A 25,622-nucleotide genomic window follows, 5' to 3' on the forward strand; every position below is an offset into this window, starting at 1 on the left:
GAAACAGGGAGGCAGATGGAGGGAAACTGCTTCACTTCTAACCCCACCCCACACATCAATGTGGGCAGTGCTTGTGGTCAAAAACATACACTGGATCTGCTACTACTAGAAAAATCCAGATTTTGTGCAGATCACGGGTCTACCACTCACCAGCGGCATGCCTTGACTTTCTGTCCCCAGGACCCACTAATCATTTACAGCATGTTGATAGATATTTTAACCAGGGTTCAAGGTGACTCTCCCCGGTTACACAACAGAAATGTATAAAGACTGTGTTTAATCAATTATGCATGTGTGTATGTGTGTGTGTGTGTGTGTGTGTTTTAGAAAGTCTTTATAAAATTCCCTGCTGTGATGTACTATAGCAAAGGTTGGTTTTCCCATTTTCACAAAATGAGAGCCTTCCCTGCAGCACTGCTTCTCCTCCCTTTAGTCGCGCTGCCGAGCTCCTGTGCTGTGATTCCCACAGACTGCGATGCTACTGAATCCTTTGCTGAGAAAGCCCTAGACTTGATCAATAAGGGACGGCGGCATGGTTACCTTTTCCAGTTGCTGCAGGTCGCTGATGCCCATGTGGACGAATCGGTGAGGAATCAGCAGCGCTAGAGCTGAGCTGGGCACTGTGGCTCCGGCCTGTAGGCTTACTGCTTTGCACGATGCAATGGCTTAGGCTAGGGCTTCCAGTTTAGATTCTGCTGCTGCTCTACACTGTTCTTTTTTCCTTCAGACTAACATTTGCTATTCAGAGCGCTTAATTATGAATCAATCTCTAAGTACTTATAAGCGTGTATGCTGAGCCAAGTCCAATAGTGAGCACTGTCAGAGAAGAATTAGAATCAGCCGTAGGCAGGGACCTCAAGGAAATAATCATTGGCTCACATACAGGCACAGGCACACTGTGTAAGCTGGGACACATTCCCAGAGCCAAGTGAGCGGTATAGACGCTGAAGCAACCCCAGGAAAGGGAATCTATTAAAATTGGATGGGAGAAGGATGTGAGTAGGGAATCAGGAAGGAGGGTATCAGGGAGTAATTTAACATAAGCAGAGGGGTGGGGGTGGGGGTTCCAGAAGTTTTATATGGGCTTTGGAGCAGCTATCAGGTTGGAAGAGAGACTGTAGGCTTATCTTGAAGCAGGGAGAGCCTACCGCTTTCATTTAATGATAAGATTATATGCTTGTTTGGCGTGGATTTGAGGGCTTGATAGAGATTATGGAAGGAAGCCTCCCTCCACGCCCCACTCCCCAAATAACCTACCCTTTGGTGGAACCACTGAAATCAAGGAGGCCAGACCATGGAGCACCACAGAAGACAAGCAGAGTAATTCCTACTTGTTACAAGTATTAGAGACAGAGGCACTGCAGGTTGCAGAAAGCAAGAGGGATTGCAGGAATTTGGGATTCGGCCAGCAATTTAGTGATCGTTAGTGTCATTCCTGGCTGTTGGCCACATGTGTAGGGCACAGTGCTACCTCTGAGTGGTGACAAGAGGGTATGTGGGTGGGTGAGGCAGGGGCACAGGGTGTCTGGGGAGATGGAGGCAGGTGAGGTGAACTAGGAAGCTATTTCCTGCATTCAAGAGGAAGGAAATGAGGACCAGCCCCAGGCAGTGGGGATTAGAGCAGGGAGGATGAGGAACAGACACGAGATATTTCAAAGGAAGGCCATGGAAAGCCTGGCTTCTGGATAGTAAAAGCAAAGGAAAGAAACCACTGTTGACCTTCCGATTCTAAGCCGGAGACTAAGACGACAAATAATTAATGATGCCTCCCACAAAAGACAAGGGAGGTTGAGAGAGAGCTGGTTTGTAAGAGAAGAAAGCGGTTTCAGCTTTGGGCCAGTTGAAATCAAGGCAAGCAATCCAAGTTCAGGAATAGAGCTGGATGAGAGGACACAACTGCACGTACAGATTGGAGGCTGTCATCACTCATAATTCTGGGCTTGCACCTCCGACACCTCCGCCCAAACCCGCGCTGCTATTCAATGCTTGCTTTTTAAAGCTTGTGGGCGGAAGCAACATCATGACCGGTTAAAAAGAACATTTGGAAGTAACTCTTTGAAGCTATGTATTTAAAATAAGTAGATCAAATGACACAAAGGTAGGACATCTGTGATGCTTTGGAGAGGAGCAGGAATTCTGTTTCAGAAATAAAGAGCCTGCTTTTACTGAAAAAGCACTAGGCTCCCACAAGCTATTCACCTGTTGCTCTTTTGGCATTCCTCAGGAGTCTGTGGCTGTCTATTATTTAGTCTTGGATGTGAAAGAATCGGACTGTTCAGTCCTATCCAGGAAACACTGGAATGACTGCAAGCCAGCTCTTTCTGCACGTTTATCCGATATAGTAAGTAAGCAGGGTACCATCCTCTTCCTTTTATCTGCCTTGACCTCTGTTTACTCTGCTTACTCAGGGTGGCTGCCTGCCTGTGCTCATGCAGTGAAAAAGGAAGAGCAGATTTTGCCTCTTGACTCATGAAGACTATGTGGACCTTAAGTAATAGTCTCCTGAGAGCCATACCTGGGATCCCAGTTCAAGATGAGTCCATGGGGATTGCGGTCCCATGGGATAACATGCCCAGCTGTGAGACTTGGGGCAAATTACCTAAGTTGCTAGACTTTTCCTCCTCAACTGTAAAATAACAGAAGGGGTTTAGGGTAGCTGGACTCTAAGATCCACTCAGGCTGACAGTCTATGGGCCTAAGAACCTATGAATTTGTGACTGTGTCCTACGAAGCCTGGCCCCATTGGCAGGAATAGCCAAAGGGATTAACGCAGTTACCTTGAGAACTAGGGTCTTGTTCTACATTGCATGTGGGCACTCAGATGGCAGACCCTCCACCACAGGAAAAGAACACAAAGGTCAATAAGCACATATATAAGATTTCAGTTCTAGAGAATAAGACATTTACATACCTAGGAGTCTTAGCACTTTTTTCCCTCAAAAATGTTTGGGATATGGTCATGATCTGTTTAAACCATTTCTCCCCGGCTCTCATGAGGCTTTTGGATGCCTATAGTACCCAGCTCACGGGAACAGACTAAGAAAATACAGGTTTTGAGAGACGACTGGGTGAGAAAAAACAAAAATGAATTCTCAATGGATAGTAAGAGTATGTGACATCACTTTTTGTCCCCTCCCCACATTCAACCCGAGGAAAGCAGTATGCAATGACATGAACCCTTTTCTCTTACAGGTGATCGGACAGTGTAAGGTAATAGCTACAAAGTGTTTGAATGAATCTCAGTATCTTAGAGTGAACGACTTTAACTGTACCACAAGTTCTGGTAAGGTCATCTGTTAAAATGCTAATTAATTCTAGATTAATGTAGAATTCAGTCGTACTGTGGTATCCATCATTTGATGCTAAGATATACATATCAGAAATGGTCCCTGCCTTCATGGATTCAATTATTTGATCTCTTCAGAAGAAAAGGGGGAGAGTTTCCTTCTGTTACAGATATACCTCCCTTTAAAGAAATTCAAGGTACAAGAATAGAAATCTATGAGAGGCAGTACAGCATAATTGTAGAGAATGTAGGCTCGGAGGTCAGATAAGTGATGAATTACAACTTCATCACTTATTAGTTGTATAGTCTTGAGGGCAACTTACTTAACCTCTTTAAACTTTCCTCCTTTGTAAAAGAAGGATAATCATAGTATTAGCCTTCTGGATCCTTCTTAGAATTAAGTAAGGCGCTCTATGTAGTACACTTTGCAGAAGTGTACTACTCAGCCCTCAATTATTGATTTCAACATCTGTTAGCTATAACTGTATAGTTCACAAAGCGGTTACACAGATGTTATCCCATTTCATCTTACAAGACTACGTGAGGTAAACATTATGATACTTTCTATTTTAGAGATGAAATAACTGAAGCTCAAAGAGGTTCAATGACTTGGCCTTGGGAACACAGCCAAAATGTAATAAAGACATGATCCTATCACACCAGTGTTGACTCTAAATGCCATGCTCATTTTATTTCTTTTTTCAAAAAGAATTACCACAAAATTCCTTTTAAAAATGTCCATTTCAACATGATTCAATATATAAAAATTCAGCAACCAAGCAACTCCTTCAAGAAGTCACCTTGAAAAAAGGTTGACCTGTATCTTCTCTCTCTGGGTGAAACTGTATTAATGATGCCTCTCCCTCCTTGGAGAGACAGGAGTCCCTTGGAGGGACTGTCTCCCTCCTTGGAGAGACAGAGTGAAACAGTAACACTTTGTGAGTGACAGGAGGAGGGGTGTCTAAATGGGGTTATAGCAGAAACATAAGCATTGGAAGGATCTGTGTTTAAGTTTAGCTCTGCTGCTGATTGGCTGATTTGATCTCAGACAATTTATTTAACTCCTCCATCCCTCAATTTGAAAAACGGAAGCTATCATTACTCTTGCCACCATGCTTATGTATATTAAGTCCCGACATGGACAATGCTGGTTCCAACCTGGTACTACAAAGATGACATCTTCTTTCTCCAGTCTCTTCAGCACTGGCCAATACTAAAGACAGTTCCATCCTATTTGACTTCTTCGAAGATACTCAGCCTTACAGAACACAAGCTGACAAAGCCCTTGAGAAGTACAAACAGGAGAATGGAGATTTTGCCTCTTTCAAAGTGGACCGGTTGGAGAGAGTTGTCAGAGCGGTGAGTCACTACTCACATCAGCTAGTGTCTGAGGGCCCAGCTCCAACCTGGCAGGTGCAGAACCCATGGCACTGGCCCTCTCCACTGGCCTCACACGTCCAGCTCCTTTCAAACTGAGGGCCCTGTTGCAGCCTCAATAGAATAAGGCTGCTTTACTGCAGTTTTCTAATTTTTGGAATTGTGGGGAGTATAAATATCCACTGAAGAAGAGGGAAAACCCAAAAAGAAAAGAGGGAAAGACAGAAGAGCATATTACGGTTATGTGAGTCATTATAAATCATCTAGTCCTAATCTCCTTGTATTATGATAGAAAACAGAGGCACCAGAGAAACCGTCTTGGCACACCCAGTGGTGTGGCTGAAGCCAGACAGTGCCCCTGCCTTCCAATCCAGGGGCCCAAGTGCCTCCCCTGCCAGAGTAGTCTTGCAAAGCAGCTCTTGGATGTCTGTCTTGCATTTTGCAAATGCCAAGTTAAATAAATTATGGTGTGTACAACTCATGGAATGAACACAGCGCAATCACTAAAGAGAATGTTTTGGGAGAGATTCCTAGGGGGAAAAGCAGGTTGGTGAACAATACTTAGACTCTGAGCCCATTTATGCTAATTAGATATACGTGTATATGGGCAACATATTTAGGAAAAGGCTAGGAGAAACAATCAAATAGGTGGTAGTGATACATCTGGGACAAAGAGATTGGGTGCAGGAAGGGTGATTTTTCACACTGTGCTGACTTAGGTCTATATTATTTGACATTTTCAGTGAAATAGTATTTACCTTATCACTTATGTGATAAATTTTTAAAAGGCAGTGGCCATAAGAAAAAGGGCACATATTGGTGATTTTGAATCCCTGTGTTGCTTTACAGCATATTGGATAGTAGGTATCTACTGTCAATTTTTTTTTACTCTTTATGTTCCTGAAACTGCTTTGATCCAATTTGTTCCAGAGAGGAGGGGAAAGAACCAATTACTATGTGGACTTCTCTGTAAGGAACTGCTCCGTCAGCCACCATTTTCACAGGCACCATAATGTGAGTATAATAAACATCTATGAAGAACTAGGCAACATTTAGAGACCACCCACCATGTGTCAGGCACCCTTCCAAGTGCTTTACACATATGTTATTAACCCCACCACCTACGAGGTAGATATTATTATTCTCTCTCTTATGGATGGAGAAACTGAGGCACAGAGATGTTAAATGAATCATAAGAGTACGATTTTAGAATAAGCACAGTAACTACCTAAACTTAAGCCTGAGGTCTTTTCTAACCCACTAGGATTAAAGACTTAGCTAAAACTAATAACTGGCTTGTGTTAAGAGCCTTCGTTCACTTCATCTCTTTTACTCCTCACAGTGACCCTGTGTGACAATAACAGAGGACCCGTAAAGTAAGGACCTAGCCCAATGCTCATAACCAAGCTGAGATTAGAATCCAATTCTCTTGATGCTCAGTCCCATGGGATTTATCCCCTAATCATTTATAAGTGGATACTCATGTACCTGCAGAAAGATTGTATTAACAATATTCAACATTTGTAGGGTGACTTACAGTAACAAAACACCTCCATGTGTATTATTGCCTCATTGTATCCCTCTGACAACTGTGCTGAGAAGCAAATGTCTGCCCCATTTCCCTGAGACAGAAGGGCCTGGAAGTTTAACCAGTTGCCTAAGGACAGTTAGCTAGAAAGTGTTAAGGCATAGGATCTTCACAGTGGCCTTCTGATTTCAAGTCCAGGATAATGGTGAGGTTTAACAATACATTCTCCAAGGCCAGAAGAGAGGAAGCATTCATTAGTTCCTGGCTGGTCAGTGTTCCCACCTGAAGCAATTCTAGAATCCTGCTTAGTGGCTGCTAGAAGAGATATCTCCCTCTCCTACTCCCTTCTTCAACAAATCCTTCACCACCTTGGTGTGGGTAATGCAAACCCAGTGTAGAAACATGGCAGCTGGAGAACAGGGGCCTCAGTGTTAAGTGTTTTTGTAGCATTATCTCATTTAATTAAGCCCTCCTGCGACCTGAAGGTAGTTAGGAATTTTATGTAACTTGCCTAAACTCACACAACTAGTAAATGGTGAAGCCAGAATTCACATACTTCTGTCTGACTCCAAAACTGATCTCAGAACCTCAGTGCTTAACTGTCTCTTTTAGGAAAGCATTTTCTTCTTGTCCTAGTCTAACTTTGACTGCTGGGTTTAGGAGCCTTTGGGACATAGGAATGCCAGCCAGTAGTAGCCTCTGTACTTAGGGTAGGGCCAGCAGATGGTCACTTTCCCAGGGTCCAACAAATCCATCTTCATACTGGTTCCCTCCTTTCCAACACTTTCCTTCAAGAAACTGAGTGAAACACCATTTGCTTCAACGTGGATGGAACTGGAGGGTATTGTACTGAGTGAAATAAGTCAATTGGAGGACAGGCATTGTATGGTCTCATTCATTTGGGGAATATGAAAATTAGTGAAAGGGAATAAAGGGGAAAAGAGAGAAAATGAGTGGGAAATATCAGAAAGGGAGACAGCACATGAGAGACTCCTAATTCTGGGAAACGAACAAGGGGTGGTGGAAAGCAAGGTGGGTGGGGGGTGGGGGTGACTGGGTGGCAGGCACTAAGGGGAACACTTGAGCACTGGGTGTTATGCTATATGCTGGCAAATTGAACTCCAATAAAAAAAAAGAAAAAATTTCATTTAAAATTATAAAAAATAAAAGGGGGGGGGCTGGGTAAAGTTGTACAAATCCCACTGCTACACCACTCTTCATTCTCACTAGGCACAGGGAACTTGGGTCTTCATTGCAGAAGGCTTGGCCTAAAGACAAGGCATCAATGACGTGCTGCTCCTCACGACTTCCAGTGGGGAAGCCCAGTGCTAGTGAGCACTCATGGAAGGGAAGCACAGCAACTTAGGGTGAACCACTTTGGAACTTGCACTTTCTCCAAGTATTGACTAGGAAAGATTGCTAAATAACTAGCGGAGATATTTGATAATATCACCCTGGTTTTTCTAAAGCTCATCTTCTTTCCCAAATGTCTAAAAGTTTACAAGTCTAGCTGTGCACCTTCATACCACCTGCACACACACACAAATACATGCATACACACACTAATGGGCTTTTCTTTCTTTATAGGCCTTTGGATTCTGCAGAGCAGATTTGTCCTATGATATAGAAGTCTCTGACTTAGAAAGTCCAAAAGACATTGCCATAAACTGTGAAGTCTTCAACTTTGCGGTGGGTTGCTTAAGTAGTCTTTGTGATGAGCAGTGCCAGACTAAGAAATATTTTCACACACATAGTGTGTTTTGTTCCTATGGCTCTGGGGGGTGGTGGGAGACAGAGGCAGAGAGATGAGAGGGGAGAGACGAAATACAGAGAGAATAGGCCCCTGGAGAAAGGGGTGCAATTGCTGATATGACACAAAAAGCATAAAAAAATTCCAATTGGGGAAATATCCAAATTGGGTAAGATTTGTAAAGTAAAATCATAACCGATTCAATCAACCTTTAATGAATTTGAAAATGGCCCTTGTGGGAATCCCTGGGTGGCTCAGCGGTTTAGCACCTGCTTTTGGCCCAGGGCGCAACCCTGGGGTCCCGGGATCGAGTCCCACGTCAGGCTCCCGGCATGGAGCCTGCTTCTCCCTCCTCCTGTGTCTTTGCCTCTCTCTCTCTCTATGTCTATCATAAATAAGTAAATAAGTAAATAAATAAATCTTAAAAAAAAAAAAGGAAAAGAAAATGGCCCTTGTAGTGAAGGTTCCAGTGCCGAGACTCAGTTCCTAGCTTTTATTATTAAGCATAGAACCTAAGGTGAATGAATTAACCTCAAACATATTATATAAAGGTACATAAAATAAGGCACAAAGCAATATTTCACATCTGTATCAGAAAGCTTTTCTCTACCAAGACATTCGTCACAGTATTTTCACATCAGCAAAAACTGAAAATAATCCAAATGTCCATGTGCCAAACTATAAAACAAAGTGGGGAGGGGCAGGGCAGGTTTGTCACCATGAACCTGGCTCCACAGATTTTTTTTTTAACTAAAATCCGAACAAGAAGGAGGGTGAAGAGGTAAAATGCTTATCCTTTAAAGAGATGCTTATACCATAAGGCCTCAGAACTCTGTTAAAGATGTACATTATAAGGCACTAGTTTTCCAAATGTTGGTCTACAGAAAAGCACCATTCTATAATATAATTTCACCATTTTATGTTGAAATGGGAAAAATAAGAGTAATATGTATTTCATAATACAACATTTGTTCCATATAAAGAACCACCCTTTACTCTAAGGCATTTTTCTGACTCTTGTGTTATCGAAATATTATTCCAATTATGAAATAATGATGGTGGTAGATGCTAGTTTTTGTTTGTATTTTTTAAAGATTTACTTATTTATTTTAAAGAGAGAGGGCTCAAGTCGGGGGAGAGGCAGAGGGAGAGAAAGAATCCTAAACAGATTCCATGCTGTATTCAGAACCTGACGCAGGGCTTGATCTCACAATCCTGAGATTACAACCTGAGCTGAAACCAAGACTCAGACACTTAGCTGACTGAGCCACCCAGATGCCCCACTGTTTGCATTTTAAATGTCCATTTGGCTGGGTAAGAGTTTGAGAACACTTTTTTGCTATCCCATTTTTAAAATTGATTTGTGAAATCCAAAAGTCTGGGAGCCATTGAGCTAAATTGAGTTGCACACCTAACTTCTCCTTTTGTGTAATGGAATAATCACTTTTCTGTATCCTTTACCAGGAACATAGAAATTTCAGTGGTAAACACCACCATTTTGGCCATCCCCATGGACCTCCTCCTCATGGACCTCCTCCTCATGGACCTCCTCCTCATGGGCATCATCCCCATGGACCCTGTCCCCATGGACGCCCTCCCTTTGGGCCCCCTCCCCATGGACACCCTCCCCATGGACACCATCCCCATGGACACCCTCCTCATGGGCACCATCCCCATGGACACCCTCCCCATAAACACCATCCCCATGGACACCATCCCCATGGACACCCTCCCCATGAACACCATCCCCATGGACACCCTCCTCATGGACCCCCTCCCCATGGACCCCCTCCCCATGAACACCATCCCCATGGACACCCTCCTCATGGACCCCCTCCCCATGGACCCCCTCCCCATGAACACCATCCCCATGGACACCCTCCTCACGGACCCCCTCCCCATGGACCCCCTCCCCATGAACACCATCCCCATGGACACCATCCCCATAAGCATCATCCCCATGACCATGATTTCCTTGACCATGGGCCTTGTGACCTACCACCCCATAGCCAGAGTCCCCAAGATCACCATCGCCAGGGCCAGGGCCCACCACCTCAGCACTCAGAAGAAAGAGGTCCAGGTAAAAAGCACTTTCCCTTCCACCGGAGACAAATCGGATATGTTTACCGACTCCCTCCACTAAAGAAAGATGAAGTTCTTCCTCTTCCCGAAGCCAATTTCCCCAGCTTCTCATTGCCAGACCACAGCCATCCTCTAAAGCCAGAGATCCAGCCCTTCCCTGAATCAGTTTCTGAATCATGTCCAGGGGTATTTAAGAATGACTTTTCAAATATCTCAAAATTTTTTGCATACTCACTTCCAAAATAAAAATTGATTTTCTCGATGGGGAAAAATTAATGTTCTGACTTAGAGCCATAAATAAAATACAACCAATAATAAATGCAAAATTCAAGTATTTTTACCTTATTTTTATATTCAGAGTAAGCAAACGTGGGTGGGGGAGGAGATGGCATGAGAAGAGAGAGACGAATGGAGAGGAAATATGTCAGTGCTGCAAGTCAGTGACAGATCACTAAATCCTTGCCGCAGATCTCTGACCCTCTTTCTTTCATGGATTTAACTCTAATTCTAGAGTCTTTCCTCACTGAGTACTTTCACTGTAGCTGGGCATACCAAGAAGGCATGTTTTAGCAGTCAAAGGACTATTCTTCTAACACAAAATTCAAATTCTCGGGATCCCTGGGTGGCTCAGTGGTTGAGTGCCTGCCTTTGGCTCAGGGTGTGATCCTAGAGTCCCCGGATCGAGTCCCAGGTTGGGCTCCCTGCATGGAGCCTGCTTCTCCCTCTGCCTGTCTCTCTCTCTCTCTCTCTGTGTGTCTCTCATGAATAAATAAATAAATAAAATCTTTTAAAAAAATATTCAAATTCTCTCTTATTATTTCTAGATCTCTAAATTTCCTTTTGAAAAAAAAAATAAGTTCCAAATTCAATTATGAGGCAATAAAGGCTTGGGCTATGAATTGCAAGGAATACCGCAGGTATGAATCGTGATGATAATTTCAGGTGCACAAGAAATATCACTCTATTTTCAGAAAAAAAAAATTAGTTTCCATTTCAGGTTGCCATCCTAGTAGGTTAATAGGAGACTTAACCTCAGTCCTTGGAGCTCCCTCACCTGCTACTCCCCGTGAAAAGTTGTGCCACCATTCTAGAATTTCATGTCGTGCCAAGTGTTTGGGTGGTGGGCATGAAGGGGAGGTCTGACTCTTCATCACTGGTCCACTAGCTCTCTCCTGCTGGGAGATGCTTACAACCCCATGCACATCCTTCTTTGGGTCTAGTTTATCAGCTACTCCTGAGTCACAGTGAAGCTATCAGAGCCTCTGCAAGGCCACTAATGAACATGTCTGCCCTGGCTATTCTCTCCGTGAGATCTTGCTGCCTTCCCGGCTACGTGGCCAGAAAGCAGGGTAGAGGTGTTCTCTGCTTGAGGCCTCCCAGAGACCTCTGCTCTTCTCAGATCTTCCCTCCAGGCTAAGGGGTAACTTCTCTTTATTCAGTTTTTGTGCCAAATGTCTTTTTCCACCATTAAATGCTCTTTCTTTTCCCTTTTTCCCAAATCAGGGCTCAAGCATTTAGACAAGGGCTAATAAGACTTTGGGCTCACTACCTGACTTACCGAAGCAGTTGCAGGTACATAGTGATGGCAGAAAGTAGAAGTGTGTGTTTGTGTGTGTGTGTGTGTGTGTGTGTGTGTGTGTATCCGGGCCAGGGGATGGGGGCAGTAGATAGGGGGAGAAAGCAAAGGCCAAGAAAGATATGGGTAAATTGTTAGGCTGGAGAAAAAGAGGGGCCCCCAAAGAGACAGAAGCTAAAGCTGGGAGAGAAGGAAATGTGTAGCAGTGTGCAGTACAGGAGGAGCTAGAATCAGAACTTGGGGTTTATCAGAAAGGCTCCTTAGGCTTGGTGAGTAGACATCCAAATCCATCACATCAGAAACAAGAAGCAAGGATGGGGGACACTGGGCTTCACTCAAATCATCTCTTCTTATGCTTCTCTCCTGTCTCCTTCTCCCTGGGGAGCATTTTCTTTTCTAAAATCAATACAATTGAGTGGAGAGAGGCTGACTTGACCAGAGACCATATAGGATGCCCATATTTTAACTTTAGTTGCACCAGTGTCCTGGTGTGGGACTCCTACCATGCACTATGTCCCTGTGCGTGGGCTCCGCAGGCATGCCATGCAATTGGTAGCAGCCCGTTTTTTCTGCAGCTAGATATCTTGCAAAGAAATGATTGAAAGGTATCTGTACGTTGTACTCATTGTTGTCCCATGTAGTGACCTTCATAAAGGGCTTTGGGAAAGTCACTTGGGAAAGGGAATAACAGGTGATTGCTGGTTTTTCCTCCTCCTTTATTAGTTTCTGTTCTGATTTGTTATACAGCATTGTGCAATCACCTGGAAATGTGCCCTGTGCTCCCACGTGCTTCTTGAATGCAAACAAGCAGGTCAACAACCCTGGTGTTGTAATGTCTCCACCTGAAATCTGCTTGGATAACCCAACAGAGCCTTTGGAAATAGGGCAAATAGTGTATGGCAGCAGGAACCCACCAGGATCCGGAGCACTGAGGCAGAGAGATAAGAGTACAGAGGAGATAAAGGGCTGGAAATTGCTAAAATCAGCATTCAAGTTGGCACCAGATTCTTGGTGAAACCCTTCCTCAGCTCCTGGAAGGAGACCGCTAAACCATGAAACTACTTGCTATGCTTTTTCTTTGCTCCAGGCTGCTACCAAGTTTAACCCAGGAGTCCCTCTCAGAAGAAATCGACTGCAATGATGAGGATCTATTTAAGGCTGTGGACACTGCGCTAAAGAAATATAACAGTAGAAACCAAAGTGGCAACCAGTTTGTGTTGTACCGTGTAACAGAAGGCACCAGGACGGTGAGTGAGCTGTGTTTTACCCTGAGACCATTCGAGATACGTGCTGTCAGGCGGAGCCCAGTCCCCCTCGCCCCCCTCAGCAATCACCAAAGAACTGAGAAGCAAAGGTAGAAGCTTATAGTGCATAGAAAAGATCAACACCACTCTTTGCCCCAGGGGTGCGGGGCAGGGTATGATTAGACCTTGGGCGACCAAGCTCGGCTTCCTGGGTGATCAGAAAAGCAAGGTACAGTGAAACAAAGGTAGATGGGGTCATTTGAAAGAAACTATGCAGAGTAGGAGAATCAAGGAACTCAACTGGACCGCAGCAAAAGGACTTACTGGGTGACCAGCGGTAGACCACAATATGAAGACCTCTAGACTTCAGAGGGGAGGGGCTGCTCACGTCGAAGAAATACTATATGATCATGTTTACATATGGAATCTAAAAAAGCCCAACTCACCCAAGCAGAAAGTAGAATGGGGTTGCCAGGGGCTCAGGCTGGGGGAAATGGAGGACGCTGGTCAAAGTATACAAACTTCGAGTTATAAGATGAGTAGGTCCTGGGGATCTAATATATGGCATGGTGACTAGAGTTAATTATACTGTCTGTGTGGCTGAATGCATCAAGAGTAACAGCGATGTTCTAGATGGCTTTTAATATTTTTTATAACTAATTGATGCACTCATGTTGGAGACAAATCCTGACAGTGTGTGATTTCAAAAAATACGAATCTTACAGTAGTTTGTTTAAATGAATTTCACTCTAAAATTCTGTGCCTATGATAGTTGGTAGCTGTTACTTTGGCAGAGGAGAAATGTCCAGTCATTTGATATGATCAGGGTAAAGGAAAAAGCCCACTGAATATAATTTTTTTTTCCTGAAAGTAAAATTGAGCCATTCTGTTTCACAAACTAGTGCAATGATGTAGACATTTGGTCCTGGTCCTTTCAAGTAACAGTTGATTGATGGTCTCTTTATTGGCTGACATCCATGACAAATGTAGTTTTTTGTTCTAAAACATCCATAGAATTACGCTTTACCTTTGCTTTGCCATACGGGCACCATCTATACCTCCACTGCCTAGTTCTTGAACAAAATCTGAGACCTGGAAGAAACTTGGGAGATTATCTTGATGATCATCCCAGATACAAATAATGTGATGCAAGTAGGCTCTGAGAGTCAGGAGACTTGGGATACGGGGCCAGCTCTGCCTTTCCAAAATGCGGGGGGCTGCCTCAGCCCTGCCCATCTACTCAGGGCCTCCTTTCTCTCAACTACAAAGTGAAGGAAGGGCTAGACGTCTTCACCTCTCTGGTCCCTTGCTGTTTGACATGTCAGGATTTTATATCTGGAAGGCTCACCTAACTTACCACCTTTGCACTTTTTTTTTTTTTTTTTTTGGAAAAAAGTATAGTTGTAGTTGACACAGAGTATTACAGGTTATAGTTCAGGTATACAACACAGAAATTTGACAAGTCTATATATTATGCTGTGCTCACAAGTGTAGCTACCATCTGTCACCATACAACACTACTACAGTTATCATTGACTCTATTCCCTGTGCTATGCCTCTCAATCCCATGACTTGCTCATTCCATACCTGGAGGCCTGTATCTCCCATGCCCCTTCACCCATTTTACTCATCCCCCCACCCTCCTCTGCGCTGGCAACTATAGTTTTTTCTCTGTATTTAGGAGTCTGTTTCTGCTTTTTGTTTGTTTATTTATCTCATTTTTTTAGATTCCACATATAAGTGAAATGATATTGTATTTGTCTTTCCCTGTCTGGTTTATTTTCCTTAGCATAATACCCTCTAAGTCCATCCATGTTGTCATAAATGGCAAGATCTCATTCTTTTGTATGGCTATGTAATATCCCATTATACATACCATATGTGTGTGTGTGTGTATAGATAGATAGATAGATATAGATATAGATATGTGTGTATGTGGATATATATGTGTGTGTGTGTATGGATATATATATATGTGTGTGGACATATATATGTGTGTGTATATGGATATATATATGTGTGTGTAGATATATATGTGTGTGTGTGTGTGTGTGGATATATATATGTGTGTGTGTATATATATGTGTATGTGTTGTGCATATATATGTGTGTGTGTGTTATATATATATATATATATATATATATATATATATATATATGTATAACCCTGGCTATATCAAACTGCACAAGATCCGGGTATCCCAGAACATCTCTAAGACGATCGCTACATCGCAGAACCGTATCTATCTCACTGCTGACAACCTCATCTTGAACCTACAGGATGAAAGTTATATATACATATATATAAATGTATATATATATATATATATATATATATATATATATATATATATATCTTCTTTATCCATCCATCTATTGATGGATGTTGGAGTTGCTTCCATATCTTGGCTATTGTAAATAATGCTGCAATAAACATATGGATGCATATATCTTTTCACATTACGTTTTTGTTCTCTTTGGGCAAATACCCAATAGTAGATTGCTGGATCATATGGTATTTCTATTTTTAATTTTTAAAAGATTTTAAAAGAGAGAGAGGGCACAAGCAGGGGAAGCTCCAGGGGGAGAGGGAGAAGCATGCTCTCCATTGAGCGAGGAGCCCCGACATGGGGCTCAATCCCAGGATCCCTGGACCTTGACCCAAGCCATAAGCAGACACTTAACCTACTGAGCCACCCAGGCACCCCTATTTTTAATTTTTTAAGGAAACTTCATACTGTTTTTTTATGGTGGCTGCACCAATTTATATTCCCACTCACAGAGCAAGAGGGTTCCTTTTCCTCCATGTCCTCATCAACATTTCTTATTTCTTGTCTTTTTGATTCTAGTCATTCTGACAGGTGTTAGGTGATATCTCATTGTAGTCTTGCATTGCATTTCCCTGATTATTAGTGATATTGAGCATCTTTTCAAGTGTCTGTTGGCCATCTATATGTCATCTTTAGAAAAATGTCTATCCGGGTCCTCTGCTTATTTTTTAATTGGATTGTTTGTTTTATTTGGCATTGAGTTATATATGTTCTTTATATATTTTGGATGCTAACCGTTTATCAGATATATAATTTGCAAGTATCTTCTCCAATTCAGTAGGTTGCCTTTTCATTTTGTTGATGGTTTTCTTTGCTGTGCAAAAGCTTTTTATTTTAGTGTGGTCCTAATAATTTATTTTTGCTTTTGTTCCCCTTGCCTGAGAATACATATCTAGAAAGATGTTGCCAAGGTCAATGTCAGAGAAATTACTATGTTTTCTCCTAGGAGTTTTATATTTTCAGATCTCAAAGTCTTTAAAGTGCCTTTGCACTTTAAAAGTTTTATTTATTATCTCATTCATGCTAGAAAAAATAGAAAAACTAAGGCAAATAAAAATACTAAAGTTACCAAAAATTGATCCACCATCTAGAGATAAATACTAACATTTTTTAATGAAAAGCGGCCTCCTGTGTTTTCTTACTGTAAAAGAAATATATTTTATTTTTTAAAAAGACAACTCACAAACATTTGTTTGAAGAAGTGAGACAGCCATACTCCCACCACCGAAAGACATTTTAATAGCTTTGCTTCATAACTTTCCAGACTTTTAAAAGTCACATATGTACCAAAAATTGGTTTCTATAAAAATGGGCTAATACTATGGATACCACTTTGTAACTTACAAATATCTAGGTGTAAATATATTATGAACATTCTTCCAAGTTAATATTTATAACTTTCAGTATTTTTAATAAATGTTTTGCTCTCTTTGAATTAAGTCAAGATCAAACATTCATACCTGCATTGGAGCCCACTCAAATTATTTGCTGTTGGGTCAGTGATGTGTCTTTGGTTGCTTTTTTTCAGGACGACCCTGACACATTTTATTCCTTCAAGTACCAGATCAGGGAAGGAAATTGTTCTGTTCAAAGTGGCAAAACCTGGCAGGATTGTGACTACAAAGAATCTACACAAGCTGTAAGTGGGTTGACGGTTCCTGAGCCCCCGGTGTTCTCTGTTGAGACTGGCAGAATTTTTTTTTTTTTTTTTTTTTTTTTTTTTTACTAGAGCTGAAGATGGTTAGTATAGTTAGGCTCTTTGTAAGGGATGCATATAAACCCTCAAATGTGTAGAAAAGGCAAGTGTTTGTTGTCTGTGTTCTTGGGCTCTGTGTCAGAGCACAAAGCCCAGCAGTTAAATACAGAGAAAGTCCTCCCATGAGAAGGGGACTCTATCGACCAACTGGGGCAGTAGACCAGGCCCCAAAGAGACAACAGATCAACATTTGGGCCAAGATCCAGGGCTGGTGAAGGGACAGCATGGGTGCTTTATTTGCATGGGCTCTGCCTCCAACTAGCAGACCCCGGAGAGCCTGTGTGCTGCCTCCTAAAGGGGAGCTAACAACGGCCTCATCGGGTTGTTGGAGGATGAAATGAGACACAGTATGCCAAGAAGCTTCTTTTGATAACAATGGCTATCGACGTGCCTGGCACAGCGCAGCTGGTTGTTTTGCCTTAATGAGGGGGGCGTGGGGACAGTGTCTGCTCAGAAGCAGGCGGCTCTTTCCACAGTCCGGGGTCCGCCCCCAGCATGTCACAGCGCTGGCCTCCTGCACGCGGTTTCAACACCGAAATGGGAGGTCAATCAAGAGGAGAGTTTAACGGGCCGGCTCTAAGGCGCTGCATCATTTTGGTGAAAAGGAAACTTGCTTTAAAACCTCACCTTTTGGGCAGCCCTGGGGGCTCAGCGGTTTAGGGCCGCCTTCAGCCCATGGCGATGACCTTGGAGACCCGGGATCGAGTCTCACGTTGGGCTCCCTGCGTGGAGCCTACTTTTTCCTCTCCCTGTGTCTCTGCCTCTACGTCTCTCATGCATAAGTGAATAAAATCTTTAAGATAAGGAAAACCTCGCCTTTTGTACTGTTTCCCCTCCAACGGCTCGTGGAGGTCAGTGGCTTGTAAGAATAATCCTTAGGCTACAAAAACTCATTCTTGGGCCTCAAAACTGTTTTTTAAAAAAAATCTTGGCAAGTTTAAAAGAAAGGCAAAGCTATATTGAGCCACAGTACGAGGTGGATTTCCCGCCTGAAAGGTGGAGATAAATGGCCTCTCTCTCTTTTTGTTCTTTGCAGGCCACGGGAGAATGCTCCGCGACCGTGGGGAAGAGAGGGAAAACGAAGTTCTCCGTGGCTACGCAGACCTGCCAAATCACTCCCGGTGGGTCTTTCCGGTGGCAGAGCAGCGCCGGGCTCCTGCCGGTGTTGGGGCCGCACACTCGGGGAGAGCCCCCAGGAGGCGCCCGGACTCCCCAGGGCTCCCCCTCCCTGCGGCCTGAGCTTCCGACCCGCGGGTTCGGGCTCTGGGCTGGGAACCTTCCTTGGTAACTGCAGACGGACGTTCCTCGTCGAGCACGTGACGTCGGCTTCTCGCCCGTCAGTGCCCCCCGCCCCGTTCTTACAGCCCGCCTCCTCCGGCCTCGGACGGCCCCGACATAACGGGGAGAGCGCCTCAGACGCGTCTTCCCGAGGGAGCCCGGGCCCCGGCCTCCACGCCGGCTAGAGACCCGCAGCAGAGGACTCTGCGACCACACGCACCGGGCCACCCCTCTCTGCCTCCTGCTCTAAGCTCGGCCGAAACGGACATATACCGTGTTCCACACCACTGGCCCGGACTCAGCCTGCTTTCTCGGAGCCGTCCTTCTCCTCCCGCCCCCTGGCTCCTCCTCCCGCCTCCTGGCTCCTCCTCACGACCCCTGACTCCTCCTCACACCTCCTGACTCCTCCTCAGGCCCCCTGGCTCCTCCTCACATCTCCTGGCTCCTCCTCACACCTCCTGGCTCCTCCTCCCGCCTCCTGGCTCCTCCTCCCGCCTCCTGGCTCCTCCTCAGGCCTCCTAGCTCCTCCTCACATCTCCTGACTCCTCCTCCGGCCTCCTAGCTCCTCCTCACACCTCCTGGCTCCTCCTCCCGCCTCCTGGCTCCTCCTCCCGCCTCCTGGCTCCTCCTCAGGCCTCCTAGCTCCTCCTCACATCTCCTGGCTCCTCCTCCGGCCTCCTAGCTCCTCCTCACATCTCCTGGCTCCTCCTCCGGCCTCCTAGCTCCTCCTCACATCTCCTGACTCCTCCTCCGGCCTCCTAGCTCCTCCTCACACCTCCTGGCTCCTCCTCACACCTCCTGGCTCCTCCTCCCGCCTCCTGGCTCCTCCTCCCGCCTCCTGGCTCCTCCTCAGGCCTCCTAGCTCCTCCTCACATCTCCTGGCTCCTCCTCCGGCCTCCTAGCTCCTCCTCACATCTCCTGGCTCCTCCTCACACCTCCTGGCTCCTCCTCCCGCCTCCTGGCTCCTCCTCACACCTCCTGACTCCTCCTCCGGCCTCCTAGCTCCTCCTCACACCTCCTGGCTCCTCCTCAGGCCTCCTAGCTCCTCCTCACATCTCCTGGCTCCTCCTCCGGCCTCCTAGCTCCTCCTCCCACCTCCTGCCTGGCTCCTCCTCACATCTCCTATCTCCTCCTCCCTCCTCCTGGCTCCTCCTCCCACCTCCTGGCTTCTCCTCACATCTCCTAGCTCCTCCTCACATCTCCTAGCTCCTCCTCACACCTCCCGGCTCCTCCTCCAGCATCCTAGCTCCTCCTCACGCCTCATAGCTCTTGTCGCCTGGTTGACCTTGACTACTGTTCACCCTTCTTAGCTCAGGTCTGTTCTCCTCAGGAAAGTTTTCCCTGAGCTCGCTCTGGGCTCCTGATTTTCCAAGCTCCTGCCGAATTATACTGAGATGATCCGTCTGCAGTTCTGTCTCTCTCACTTGACTTTACTCAACTGCTTCACACCAGTGACCATCACTAGCGAATTAATGTACCCACAGCCTAGCTCAGCACCTGGCTCATTACAGCAGTTGCAAAACATGTTTGTTGGGTCGAAGTGATACAGAATGCTATACCCTGAACTGGGCTTCAAGGAGCTTTAATTAATGCTAAAAATAATAAATAATAATGTATCTGTTATGTTTTATTTTTCTAAAGAAAAACATTTATTTTAGAGAGGGTGCGAGAGTGCAGGGGTGGAGGGGTGGGGCGTGGAGGGACAGAAGGAGAGAGATTCTCAGACTCCCCACTGAGCATGAAGCCCCACATGACAGGGGGCACCGTCTTACGATGGATCCTGAAATCATGACCTGAGCGGATATCAAGAGTAGAACACTTAATGGATTGAGCCAGCCAGGTGCCCCAGTGTTTTGCTTTTTATAAGAGGATAAACCCATGTTGCTTCTATAATTTAAAATTACTTTTAAGTAAGATTTTAAAACATTTTATTTATTCATGAGAGACACAGAGACATAGGCAGAGGGAGAAGCAGACTCCCTGTGGGGAGCCTGACGTGGGCCTCGATTCCAGGACCCCAGGATCACGACCTGGGCAGAAGGCAGAGGCTCAACCCCTGAGCCACCCAGGTATCCCACTTTTAAATAATTTTAAAATAACTGTGCACAAAATTATGCACATAAGGTGTTCCTAAGCAAATGAGAGGTTTATTGTGCTGACTAGAAAGCAATCTTGCATCCTCTTTTTTTTTTTTTTTTTTTTTTTCACATAGTAGGATTTACTGGAAAGTTTATGAGGGCCTTCTAAGTTATCTTACGTATTTAGGGCAACGTATCTAAATGCAGGTTTCACTCATTAATGCTGCCCTTTTGCCTGCTCTTTGTCAAGCCGAGGGTCCTGTGGTGACAGCCCAGTATGACTGCCTTGGCTGTGTGCACCCCATCTCAATTGCAAGCCCTGAGCTGGAACCCGTCCTAAGACACGCCATCGAACATTTTAACAACAACACGGATCGCTCCCACCTCTTTGCTCTTAGAGAAGTGAAAAAGGCCCACAGACAGGTTTGTTCTTTAACTTCATTTCGCACAGGAGTCAGTATTACATGTTCTTTGTAGAAACAGCGAAATGGAAAAAGTTACTCTGTCCTTCGGGTTTCAAGAAAACTGTATCATCACCCAGCTGTCATAAGTCAAACACGGCTCTAAAAATTAAATTTTACCTAAAAAGTTGGCACAGCTTTCTGGATATCCTCTAAATTCTAGGTTCACTGGGGGGATAAAAAAGTAAATACTTGTAAATCTGGTCTTTTCATTGCCTCAGTTCACTGAGCCTTTACTGATAGTTGACTGGGCCCCTTGTATTTCAGCCTCCAATTACAAAGGACTCACTTGGGTCGGTAACATACCCTGCTTTTTTTTTTTCTTTTTTCTTTTTCTTTTTCTTTTTTTACATACCCTGCTTTTAATAGACCTTCCAGCTCGTTTTCATGCGACACCTGGGCTCTGCCCAGTTATGTCCCTATCCAGCCGTGTCAGGGCGCAACTAGCCCAGGATGAGCCAGGAGAAATCTTATTGCCTAGCAGTCTGGGAACCTGAGGTCCTACCAGTAAAGGCCACCCAAGCTCCAAAGTTTTCTTTAGCCATCTAGAATAGCACTATTAATATTTCACAGATTCAATGGAAGCTTTCCTTCCTGCTGCCTAGAGAAGAAACACTGCTAGGTCTTCCTTAGGGAAACGGAATGACTCCACGTGTATATTGTGTTCCATTGTTAGATGTGTAGGAGTGTGTGTGTGGGGGGGGGGCTGTGTGGAGGGAGTGAGACTCATAAAGTGTTTGCTAGTTCCTGAGAAATGACTTCTGCCTAGAAGGATCATCGTTCATATTCTTGAGTACGTATGATAGGCCATGCAGCATTCTCTGTTCCTCATGATGCTGTCAATGGTGTTTAAGCTGCCTTTTAAATATTTGATCCAAAATTGTTTCAGGTGGTGACCGGATGGAACTATGAAATTACTTACTCAATTGAGCAAACGAATTGTTCCAAGGAGAATTATCTATTCTTAACTCCAGACTGCAAGTCCCTTCTGAATGGTGTAAGTAGGCAACAATCTAATTATAAAGTTCTTAGCATTTTGTGTCTGGTCTTTCCAGGTGTGGGAACCCTCAGCTATGTAGAAAGTCTCGGTCGCTAAAATGTTAGATGGTATTTACCGATTCACATTCCCTTGGGAACTCCGAAGCTCTCGTACTGATCAAGCTGCCTTACCCACCTAGTCAAAGAGTCTACACACCCTAGCAGAGCACTTACAGATGTCAGCAGGGACTATGAGAGCCTGAAACAAAAAGATGCCATGATCAAGTTGTCTTTTCATGCCTTCCCTTTCCTGTCTCCGTTTCTTCTCCATGTGCCCGATGTCCTTACTCCCAAGCTCTACTCAGAACAGTCCCTCACCTCCAACTTGTCTCTGCTTGCTTTCTTACCTTTCCTCCCCTGCCTTTATCTCTAATAAACACAGCCCAAGTCTCTATCCCTCAGTGACTCTTTCTGGGATGCTATCCTGTTGTCTGAACCAAAATTATGTTCAAAGAGAGGATCTCAAGGTAATGGTCATTAGTGCATATTAAGATGGCTAAGGCCTGATGACTTCCCCGGAAATAATAGAAATATTGGTCTATTAGCAGAAGACACTGTTTAAGCAATGGATTGGTGCAAGCCCTTTAACTTAGAAATTTGAATTCTAGAATTATGTGTGAAGAAAATGAGAAATTCTGGGGCACCTGGGTGGCTCAATCAGTTAAATACCTGCCTTCAGCTCGGGTCATGATCTCAGGGTCCTGGGATCAAGCCCCACATCAGGCTCCCTGCTCAGTGGGAAGTCTGCTTCTTTCCCTCTGCCCCTCCCCCTGCTCATGCTCTCTCTCTCTCTCTCTCTCAAATAAATACAAATCTTTAAAAAAAATAAAGAAAATGAGAAATCCAGACAGCAATAATTTCAGCATTATTATTAATAGAGAAACATTGGAAGTGGCTTATATCTTCAACGGTAGGGAATGAATGGTTAAGTAAATTGCAGTATATCTGTAGAGTAGGATATATGCAGCCATTAAAATTACATTTCTAGTTTTTAGTGACGGTAAAATGGTCATAATCTGTTAAGTAAAAAACAAAAAAGTAGGGTACAAAAGTATACATACACAATCATTCAAATATATAAAGTAAATGTAACTATAAGTGGTGAGAAACTAATATGCCAAAACATAAAATATAGTTAACTTTCAGTTGGAAATACAGGTGCTTTTTCTAATTCTTCATACTTTTTGGAACTCTTCAATACTTTTCAGTGTCTCTGGTGAAGTATACATTTATTTCATAATTGGGGGGAAAGTTAAAAGGGTTAAAAGAGTAAAAAGACAACCCGCAGAGTGGGAGACAATATTTGCAAATCCCTTCTTTGGTACGAGTTTAGTATGAAGAACATATTTAAAAACCCCTATACTGCAACAACAAAAAGACAACCCAATTTTAAAATGGGCAATGGAAAAATAAATAAATAGATAGATAGATAGATAGATAAATAAATAAATAAATAAATAAATAAATAAATAATTCAAGCCACAGGATGCTTTTAAGTTTTATAATTGGAAAATAATAGGTGTTGGGGAGGACGTGGAGAAACTGGAACTTTTGTATATTGCTGGTGGGAATGTAAAAATGATGCAGCCGCTGTGGAAAACAGTTTGGCAGCTCCCCTAAAAGATAAACAGAGAATTACCATACAACCCAACAAATGCATGCCTAGGTGTATATACCCAAACAAATTGAAAACAGATACTTGTATGCCAACATTCATTGCAGTATTATTCACAATAGTCCAAAAGTGGAAACAACCCAAAGTCTCGTCAACAGATGAATGAGTACACAAAATGGGATATATGTATAAAACAATGGAAAATTCTTTAGCCAAAGAAAGAAATACTGACACATGCTACAACATGACTAAAACTTGAAAACATTACACTAAATGAAAGAAACCAGACACGAAAGGATGAATGTTGCATGATTCCAGTTATATGAAATATCGAAAATATGCAAATTCATAGAGACAAAAAGTAGATTAGAGTTTATCAGGGGCTGGAGGAGGGAGAATGGGAATTTATTGTTTAATGAGTACAGAATTTGCATTTGGGGTGATGAACACTTGGAAATGGATAGTGGTGATGGCAGCACACCACTGGGAATGTAACTAATGCCACTGAATTATGCATTTTTTAATGGTTAAAATAGCAAATTTTACATTGTATGTATTTTACCATAATAAAAAATAGTAAAAAGAGAGAGGAATTGGGATCCCTGAGTGGCGCAGCGGTTTAGCGCCTGCCTTTGGCCCAGGGCGTGATCCTGGAGACCCGGGATCGAATCCCACGTCGGGCTCCCGGTGCATGGAGCCTGCTTCTCCCTCTGCCTGTGTCTCTGCCTCTCTCTCTCTCTGTGTGACTATCATAAATAAATAAAAATTAAAAAAAAAAAGAGAGAGAGAGGAATTCTCCAGAAACGTATGCTCTCACTACTATTTCACTTTGTCAGTTTGATTCAAGTCTGGTCATTGAAGCATCTGGCTATTCACAATAGCCAAGATTTTGAAGAGACGAAAGTGTCCATCGATAGATAAGTGTATAAATAAATCTTGGTGAATATTACTCAGCCATGAAAAATGAAATCTTGCCATTTGTCACAACATGGATGGAACTAGAGGATATTATGCTAAGTGAAATAAGTCAGAGAAAGACACTACTGTATGATTTTACTTATGTGGATTCTAAAAAACAAAAGAAGGGTGCCTGGGTGGCTCAGTGGTTGAGCATCTGCCTTTGGCTCAGGGCGTGATCCCAGGGTCCTCGGATCGAGTCCCACGTCGGGCTCCCCGCATGGAGCCTGCTTCTCCCTCTGCCTGTGTCTCCGCCTCTCTCCCTATGTCTCTCATGAATAAATAAATAAAATCTTAAAAATTAAAAAAATTAAAAACAAAGCAAATAACAGAAACAGACATACAGATACAGGAAACAAACTATTGATTGCCAGAAGGGAGAGGGTTTGGGCAGCAGGTGAAATAGATGAAGAAGGGGGGTAAAAAGTACAAACCTCCAGTTATAAAGCAATTAAGTCATGGGGCTGTATGTAGTGTACAGAATAGAGAAGATAGTCAATAATATTGTAATAACTTTGTATGGCAACAGATGGTAACTAGACTTATGGGGATCGTTTTGTAAAGTATAAAATTGTTGAATCGGGGGCACCCGGGCGGCTCAGTTAAGCATCTGGCTCTTGGTTTCAGCTCAGGTTGTGACCTCAGGATCCTGAGATCAAGCCCTCTGTGGAGAGTGGGCTTTCCCTCTCCCTCTTCTGCCCCTTCCCCCTGCTTGAGCTCTCTCTCTCTCTCTCTCTCTCAAATAAATAAATAAATCTTTTTAAAAATATTTAATCACTGTGATGTACACCTGAAACTAATATCAATTATACTTCAGTTTTTTTCAAAAAGCTCTTAAAACTCTTTATATAGGTTAACTGTATGCTGAATGTATCAGTTTCTATTCTATCAGCAATGCATACCCCAGATAGAATTCAGTATCAAAAAAAAAAAAAAAAAAAAAAACTCTTAGGGGCACCTGGCTGGCTCAGTTGTCAGAGCATGCAACTCTTGATCTTGGGGTCATGAGTTCAAGCCCCACCTTAAGGATAGAGTTTACTTTTTAAAAAATGAATTAGAAAGTCATGAAGATTAAAAAAAAAAACTTAGCTAATTTCATAGACAAAAACCTTTCTAGTTTTCATTTTATCAGTCAACAGTGTGGTTAATATGCACTTATTTAACCACTATATTTTCATACATTTGTTAGAAATTTATGAGTTGAATTTATAAATTGTCTTCTGTATTCCTTAACCATTTCTTTTTTGGAATAAATCTTAAAGATTT

General features: G+C 43.5%; 2 protein-coding genes across 2 annotated transcripts in view; both read left to right on the plus strand.

Moving 5' to 3' along the window:
* Positions 1–322: 322 nt before the first annotated feature.
* On the plus strand, positions 323–10,349 carry HRG (histidine rich glycoprotein). Its single transcript, XM_038583642.1, has 7 exons — positions 323–585; positions 2,225–2,341; positions 3,193–3,283; positions 4,479–4,645; positions 5,594–5,677; positions 7,779–7,880; positions 9,406–10,349. Exons 1-7 carry the CDS (start codon positions 355–357, stop codon positions 10,267–10,269), a joined length of 1,656 nt encoding a protein of 551 aa, XP_038439570.1. The 5' UTR covers positions 323–354; the 3' UTR covers positions 10,270–10,349.
* Positions 10,350–12,423: 2,074 nt separating this feature from the next.
* The window catches only part of KNG1 (kininogen 1), a 28,551-nt gene continuing 15,352 nt past the window's right edge, over positions 12,424–25,622 (plus strand). The window contains exons 1-5 of the mRNA XM_038583644.1: positions 12,424–12,846; positions 16,702–16,812; positions 17,966–18,050; positions 20,536–20,708; positions 21,636–21,743. Of these exons, the coding sequence (XP_038439572.1) occupies positions 12,652–12,846; positions 16,702–16,812; positions 17,966–18,050; positions 20,536–20,708; positions 21,636–21,743 (672 nt within the window). The 5' untranslated portion in view covers positions 12,424–12,651. The remainder of the gene's footprint in view (positions 12,847–16,701; positions 16,813–17,965; positions 18,051–20,535; positions 20,709–21,635; positions 21,744–25,622) is intronic.

Source organism: Canis lupus, chromosome 34 (genome assembly GCF_011100685.1).
Source record: "Canis lupus familiaris isolate Mischka breed German Shepherd chromosome 34, alternate assembly UU_Cfam_GSD_1.0, whole genome shotgun sequence".
Taxonomy (NCBI): domain Eukaryota; kingdom Metazoa; phylum Chordata; class Mammalia; order Carnivora; family Canidae; genus Canis; species Canis lupus.

What these genes read in the sequence shown, in the direction of transcription:
- HRG (XM_038583642.1), top strand. Translation starts at nt 355, where the DNA reads ATGTACTATAGCAAAGGTTGGTTTTCCCATTTTCACAAAATGAGAGCC. An exon ending in ATGCCCATGTGGACGAATCG is followed by an intron (nt 586 to 2,224) that starts GTGAGGAATCAG and finishes GGCATTCCTCAG; the next exon opens with GAGTCTGTGGCTGTCTATTA. An exon ending in TGGAGAGAGTTGTCAGAGCG is followed by an intron (nt 4,646 to 5,593) that starts GTGAGTCACTAC and finishes AATTTGTTCCAG; the next exon opens with AGAGGAGGGGAAAGAACCAA.